Source organism: Prionailurus bengalensis, chromosome B4 (assembly GCF_016509475.1).
Source record: "Prionailurus bengalensis isolate Pbe53 chromosome B4, Fcat_Pben_1.1_paternal_pri, whole genome shotgun sequence".
In the NCBI taxonomy this organism is placed as follows: Eukaryota; Metazoa; Chordata; class Mammalia; order Carnivora; family Felidae; genus Prionailurus; species Prionailurus bengalensis.
In genome coordinates this window covers 79,385,680-79,392,877 of record NC_057358.1, presented here as the reverse complement: position 1 = coordinate 79,392,877, position 7,198 = coordinate 79,385,680, and the positions used below count along the sequence as shown (strand labels likewise).

Sequence of the window (7,198 nt, the reverse complement as noted above, 5' to 3'; positions counted from 1 at the left end):
GTCTGACTTCACCTCAGGTCATGATCTCACACTCTGTGAGTTCAAGCCCCACGTCTGGGCTCTGTGCTGACAGCTCAGAGCCTGGAGCCTGCTTCAGATTCTGTGTCTCCCTCTCTCTCTGCCCCTACCCTGCTCATGCTCTGTCTCTGTCTCAAAAATAAATAAAAACATTCAAAAATTTTTTTTCAATTTTTTTTTTTTTTGAGAGACAGAGAGAGAGAGAGAGCAAGCTCACACCCCTGCACAAGCCAGGGAGGAGCAGAGGGAGGAGAATCTGAAGCAGGCTCCACATTCAACTCAGAGCCCCATACAAGGCTCAATCCTATGACCTTGGGATCATGACCTAAGCCAAAATCAGGAGTCAGATGCTCAACTGACAGAGCCACCCAGGCGCCCTTATTTTTTTTTTAATGTTTATTTATTTTTATTAAAAAAAATTTTTTTAACGTTTATTTATTTTTGAGACAGAGAGAGACAGAGCATGAACGGGGGAGGGTCAGAGAGAGAGGGAGACACAGAATCTCGGCAGCAGGCTCCAGGCTCTGAGCTGTCAGCACAGAGCCCGACGCGGGGCTCGAACTCACGGACCGCGAGATCGTGACCTGAGCTGAAGTCGGACGCTCAACCGACTGAGCCACCCAGGCGCCCCAATTTTTAGAGAGAGAGAGAGAGAGAGAGTGTGTGGCACTTGTGAGCAGGGGAGGGGCAAAGAAAGAGAGAGAGAGAGAAAATCCCAAGCAGGCTCCACACTGTCAGCACAGAGCTTGACTCGGGGCTCAATTTCACGAACCATGAGATAATGACTTGAGCCGAAATCAAGAGTTGGGTGCTTAACTGACTATGCCACACAGGCACCCCTTTTTATTCCTCATCTACTTCTTACAAGAAATAGGAAGTTCCTGAAGTATTAAGAGATTGATAAATTCTGACCATTTATGAACCTTAGTCACAAATTTCAATTCCTCATTTGAATGCCCAGCTTCTAAAGAGAAAGCACAGGATAGTGGAAAGCACTTTGAGTCTGGACAGAGAAACTGGATTCTAGTCCCAGTTCATTGTATTATTAATCTGTGAAACGGGGATAGAAGCATCAAGCCTCACTACTTCCCAGGGGTTCTGCCAGCCTCAAATAGAATAGCCTTGAAATGATTTCCAAAGGCCCTAACAATGCTACATAGACATTTTATATGTATTGCCATATAAAGATGTCAGAGATATATGGATGACTTTTATAGTCCTCCTGAGGATTTCAATGGTTTTAAAGAGTGAAAAAACGAGATTACTGTTAGGTAAAAAAAAGGTTGCAGAACAGCATGATTCAACACTTTGATTCAATTTTTATTAAAAGACAAAACAAAAACCAACTGGGGCACCTGACTGGTTCAATCGGTAGAACATGGGACTCTTGATCTCAAGGTCATGAGTTTAAGCCCCATGTTGGGCATAGAGTTTACTTTAAAAAAACCAAACAGCATTCGAATCTTGGTTTCGGTTCAGGTTGTGATCTCACAGTTTATGAGTTTGAGCTCCATGTGGGGCTCAGCATTGACAGTGCAGAGCCTGCTTGGGACTCTCTCTCTCAAAATAAACAAACTTTGAAAAAAAAATTGGGCCCTACCCATTTATAAAAAAAATAAAAAATGACAAACCCCAACTAATATTAAATCTGTGGATTAGACTCCAAACAGTGGTATGAAGAGTGGGATTAAGGGAGCCTCTCCCTCTCTCTCTCTCTCCATATATATGTATATATATATACATATATATATATATTTGCATTTGATGATCTTACAATGAGTTCATTCAATTTATTGTAAAAACACACACACACACACACCTTAAAGCAAACATGAAGTATTTTTACATTAGATCTAATCCCAAGCATGACAAATTTTTGTTTTATAATTCTCTTCTGTGGTTCTGTGAGGAAGTGGTGGCAAAAAATAATAAAAGGGACGGAGAGAACCACAGGGTTGGGGTTAGGGGAACAGTGATGGGGAGTGGAACTTAGACGTGGCCAAAGGGCCATGGCCATTAGCTGGGAAAAGCTCCCCCTCTCCCTGAGCAGGGACTGAATTTCCAGGAAGAGATAGTCCTCCAGGTCTCAGAACCCAGTGCTGACCTCATGTTCCAATTCTCCTGCCTTCTTGTCCACTGGCTCCTGGTTCCTTGGGATGTTTCTGCTCTCCTCAGGATCACTTCAAAGTTCCAAATCAAATAATCATGTGTCCAGCTGGAGGGGAAGTCAGAAAATCAGGAGCCTCTTAGTGAAAGATAGTGGTGTGTATCGAGTCTGACACCAAGCTGACCTTCCCACTTGAGGAAGAGGAAATGAGTTCAAGTGGAACACACTGACACCCTACTCAGCTGCTCACATACCCCAGAGCAGAAGGCTTCTCAATTGCTTGATGCTTCCATCTGGGCCGGGACCAAGGATAAACACTTCTGGGAATCACCCAGCCACTGGGATGCATTGGAAAGTTCTATACCCCCATTACAGCCCTATCCATTCATTCTCACACCCAAATCTGGTTCGGCTCAGCTGGATTGGAAGAGTTTTAAAATAAAACATAAAAGCAAACACTACTGTAGTGCTTACGCTGTGGGCCAAGTGCTGTTCCAAGCCCTTATATACAATAATGTTTTTAATTCTCAAAAGAGCCCTATGGGGGTAGGAATGACTCTATCATCCCTATTTTACAGATGAGAAAACTAAGGCACACATTTGAACCCAGGCAGTCAGGCTCTGACACCATCCTCTTAACCAGTTCCCTACGCTGCCCCTCAGCAGAGCATCAAAAGCAGAGTTTTGCAGGCAGTGCGCACCTGGTGAATCCATCCCTCCTTTGACTTAGATGGGCAGATACCAAAAAGTGGACCGGATGGCCAAGGCTAAACACTCCCGGTCGCTTGCCCGTCTCCCAGGACAGGGCTTGGGATGAGGGAGCCAGGCTAGAGGGGGAAAGGCAGGGGACACAGGCAGTCCATGGCACAGAGGAGGCACTGGGCAGGCAGCATGAAGCAGTTTGGCTTTGGTTTTGCCATTCACGTGCTACGTGCTCTTCAAGTGGACCTCCCTCGTGCGTAAAAAAAGTTTTTTACCAGCACCTTTGGAGAAAGCTCAAGGGGGACAAAGCTAGGAACCTCATTAGTCGGTCTCCTCTTCCTCCCTATTTCCTGATCACTTAGGAATGTGAGACCTCCTCGTGCTTCCATTAGTAAAAAAAATTACTGCTATCCAAAACAACCAATCATTGACTAGGCTCTGGATTCTAGTCTCGTAGACTTCCCAAATGGGCAGCTCTTAGAAAGCCAGGTTGGGCTAGCCTGTTTCCTCTCCAGATACATACTAAGCAGAGCCACGGGCAAAGCACCCACTGGTGTGTACATATGGAGGACACAAAGGCAAGTAAGCCACAACTTGTGCCTGTCCTCAAGGAGACCATACTACGGTGGAGAGGGACGGAGAGTCTACAAATACCTATAAAATATATGTAGGCCCAGCTCAACAGGGCAGAAAGAGGAAGTGGAGTTTTGCAAGAGATTCTGTCTTTGCTTCAAGATAGGGGACGGAAAAGATATCTGTTTTTCTGTACCTAACCTCTGTTCCCTGCAGTCTGGGTGACGGAACTTGTTTTTTCTTCTTCTTCTTTCCCGAATAGGGACCTGAGACCACCACCCATTCCTCCCCCCTCAGCCTCACCCTGCAGAAGCCCATCTATGCCGAATTCCTACAGCACCAGCTGATGTTATCTCTCCGCACAGGTCGGAACTTGCAGGTCTTGGTCCATCTTGCATCTTCCTGTCTGGAAAGCAGTCTGGGACCCAGGGACATATTGTCAATCCCTTTCCAAAACGGGTGGGTCCCCCATGCCCGGCTCAAGCACATTCCAGGACATAACCTTGAGCCTGCCCTCCCTTCATCCCCACCTTTTTAAAAGCTGGCTCTGCTTCCTCTGACAAGCCTGGGTTTTGGTGGGAGGAGGAAAGGCAGATACCATCAGGTGAGGCAGGGAGGGGCCCACCAAACTGGTGTTCCCACTGGTACTGTTTCCTGCCCTGATGGCTTCCTCACCCTCACTCAGGCTGGGTGGGGAAGAGTCAGGTACAGACAAGATGTCCCAGTCCCTCAGCCATTCACTGTTCTCTCCCCTTGGCATGCCCTTCACTTAGGTTGCATGCAATGATACAGGACAGAGGACCTGGTGAGCCCCGTTGGTGCTGGACAAATGGTGCATTCTGCCAGGTAGCGTACACGGGCTGAGCTCCAAGTTGTTTCTGCAGGAAGGTCCCAGATTGTCCCAAGGGGGTGGTCATAGAAGCAACTCAAACCTCTGGAATCTTTGTTCAGTGATGTGGGCATTCACCCCACATCCTCCAGACACGGTCTCACCCTGGATGTGGAGCAAGGGTCTTGCTGGGCAACTAGAAAGGGTACCTGTCTCCAGGGTAACAAGATCTAGAAGATCTAGAGGCCTCAAGCATTTCCCACCCATTTCTGCTACGAGGCAATGCTACGGCTCTCAGTTTATATATACTGGAGACAGTCTTAGAGAGGCTAGAAATACAAATACCGTCTGCTGGCAACCCCATCTCTATCCTCAAACTCTCCAGCTGCCCACTCACCAGAAACTACTGATGTGGGTACAGGTGAGGGTAAGTGAATCCAATCAATGATCAATTAAAAGTGTTTATTTTTAAATGGAAAGGGAGTAACACAGAGGCAACTTCTGGCATCTTCTTTCTAGGCCATCACCCCCACGTGCTCTCCAGCTCAAAGCACTGGCGGGAGGGGCCCCGGGACAGGCTGAGGGCCCAGACAGCTGCGAAGTCAGTCACAGAGAGATCTGTACAATTCTAGAGAGGTGGGATTCAAGAGTCCTTCCCAGCCTCCTCATCCTGGAGCAGGGCTAGAGCTCAGGGGCATAGGGCTCTCCGGTGGGCGAGGGCACTCGCAGCTCAGCATTGTGCCTTACCACGGTGAAGAGCCCCACCACCGCTAGCAGGGCCATCACCATGACGGCAGAGCAGATGCTGAACATGTTCCGAGTGCCCGTTTTGTGATCGCTGTCATGGAGGACTAGGAGCCCCAGGCAGGCCAGTAAGTGCAAGGGCACCCGGAACCAGTTGAGTACGCCAGCTTGCTCGGTCTCAGGGATCACCTTTCTCCGCAGGAAGCTCATGCTGGGAAAGTATAGCCCGCAGGCCAATTCGATAAGTAGGAAGGCTATGAAGGACTCCACTGGATTCTCCTGGCCTGGGCTGGTGGAGAAAGTCAACATGAAAAGGGAGAAGACGACGATGAGGACAGCAAGGGAGAGTAGGTGCATGGGCTGAAGGTGGTACCTCTTGGAGGTAGCGATGCGGTACAGGGAAGAGCCAAGCAGGCTGGCTGCCATGAAACTGGAGAAGACGATGCCCAGCGGGGCCCCATGTGGGTCCAGCACAGGTGTCCAGAGGAAGACAAAGATGAAGATGACACTCTCAAACAGGGCTTGTATGGTGCCTAGCAGTAGCACGCGGCGGTCTGACAGGAGACAGCGTAGGCCTCCGGCACAAGTCCTTGAAAAGGCACGCTGCCGATCATAGTTCTCTCCCCAGTTATGAAGGGCCAAGGCCCCAGCCAGAGCCAAAAGAGGGATGGCAGCCACGAAGGGCGCTACAGGTCCCAGCCCCATCCAGCAGGCCACAGCCTCGGCTGCCACGCCTGCCACTACAGCCAGCACATGGTTCCAGAAGGCAGCTCGGGCAAAGGTAGCTGGGATCCACTCAGCAGGGAAGTCATGGCGCTCCACGTGTTCATGGATGTACCAAGCCTCAAAGGCAGAGAAGAGCAGGGCAGTGGACAGCCCACCAAGTGCTCGGCCCATCAGCAGCACAAAGTAGTCCCAAGAGAGTTTGGTTAAGCAGCATAGAGAGTAAGTGAGGGAGAAGAGGACACAAGACTTCTTGCGACCCAGCCAATCCACAAGGGAGGAGGCCACCAGTCCAAAAAGGACTGTGGAGGCAAGGCCACAGACATAGAGGATGGCAATCTGACCCTCCAGGAAGTGGTAATGCTGATACAGTTTATAGAGGTAGGGGGCCTGGAGCCAGTCAGCTGCCAGGGCCAGGAAGTAGACCTGATAGAAGTCCAGTTGAAACCGAAGGAAGGAGGGGTTGCTGCAGGCCCTTCCAGGGGGCTTAGCCTGGCATCTTGACAACTCCAATCCTAGGCAGGAGGCCAGGAGGACCACAAAGGCAAGGTAAGCAGTCACCAGCATGGCGGGCCCCCGGACGACCTAGAGAAGGAGGGGTGGGGGTGGGGTGAGAGTCACATCCATTGCCCAGGTAGCACTGTCAAGGGGCTGGGTGTCTAAGCAGAAGGCAGTTCCACCCAACCCCCTCCCCCCCCTGCCAACTGCATTTCCCCACCCCTCAACTCCACTCCTCTAGAGCTCAGACCGGAGGGACCAGTTGGGTGGGTGGGAGGAGTGGCCCGCCAGAGCCGTCTCCTAGGACACGGTGGGGCAAGGAGGGGTAAGAGGAGATGGGAGAAGACTGAGCACTCGCCCCACCCTTGCCTGGCATAGCAAAGAGGGAGTCCCTTCCATACAATAATTCCGGCCCCACGAGTTAAAGGGATGCTGCCCTCTTCTTCCACGACAGCTTCTGCATACTTCTATTACCTCCCATTCCCTCTGGAGAGCTCGTTTTAGCCCTCAAAGTCTTTCCATCTGTCCAGGGCATCCCTCCTGCCCGCGCGGGCCTCCCGATTTGCTTCAGGGTCACGCGCGTGCATCTCGGGTTCCCCCTCCTCCAGGTCTTAGGCAACCCCCTGCGCCCCCTAGCCCCCGCCCAGCGCCCCGTCGCCGCCACACCCACTCGCGCCTCGCCCAGACCCCGTCTCACCTGCTGCCCCGGTCTACGGGGACGCCCCGGACACGTCCGGCTCCAGGCCGCCCGGACGCCCTGCTCGCTCTACCTCCGGCTCCGGTTCGGGTTCCAGCAGCTTGCCCGCCTCTCAGCCTGCTTCCGGGAGCCGGGTAGGCCTCTGGCCGCCGCCATGATGGCCCCCTCACGTGACGGGGCGCGGCGCTCAAGCTCCGCCCCTGCTCCGCCTTCTGCCCCCCAACCTCTGCTAGGAGCCCAACTCTCGACGCCCGCAGTAAAGAGTAGAGGCAGTAGTAGTTGCTACTGTCGCTCCTACCCCCTTCGC

The 7,198-nt window shown here is 51.5% G+C and overlaps 1 protein-coding gene across 1 annotated transcript; it reads right to left on the bottom strand.

Moving 5' to 3' along the window:
• Positions 1 to 4,676: 4,676 nt before the first annotated feature.
• Positions 4,677 to 6,959, bottom strand: MFSD5 (major facilitator superfamily domain containing 5). Its single transcript, XM_043564059.1, has 2 exons — positions 6,892 to 6,959; positions 4,677 to 6,281 (listed from the first exon to the last, which is right to left on the bottom strand). The coding sequence occupies exon 2, from the start codon at positions 6,261 to 6,263 to the stop codon at positions 4,911 to 4,913; it is 1,353 nt and encodes a 450-aa protein (XP_043419994.1). The 5' UTR covers positions 6,264 to 6,281; positions 6,892 to 6,959; the 3' UTR covers positions 4,677 to 4,910.
• Between the last annotated feature and the right edge of the window lie 239 nt (positions 6,960 to 7,198).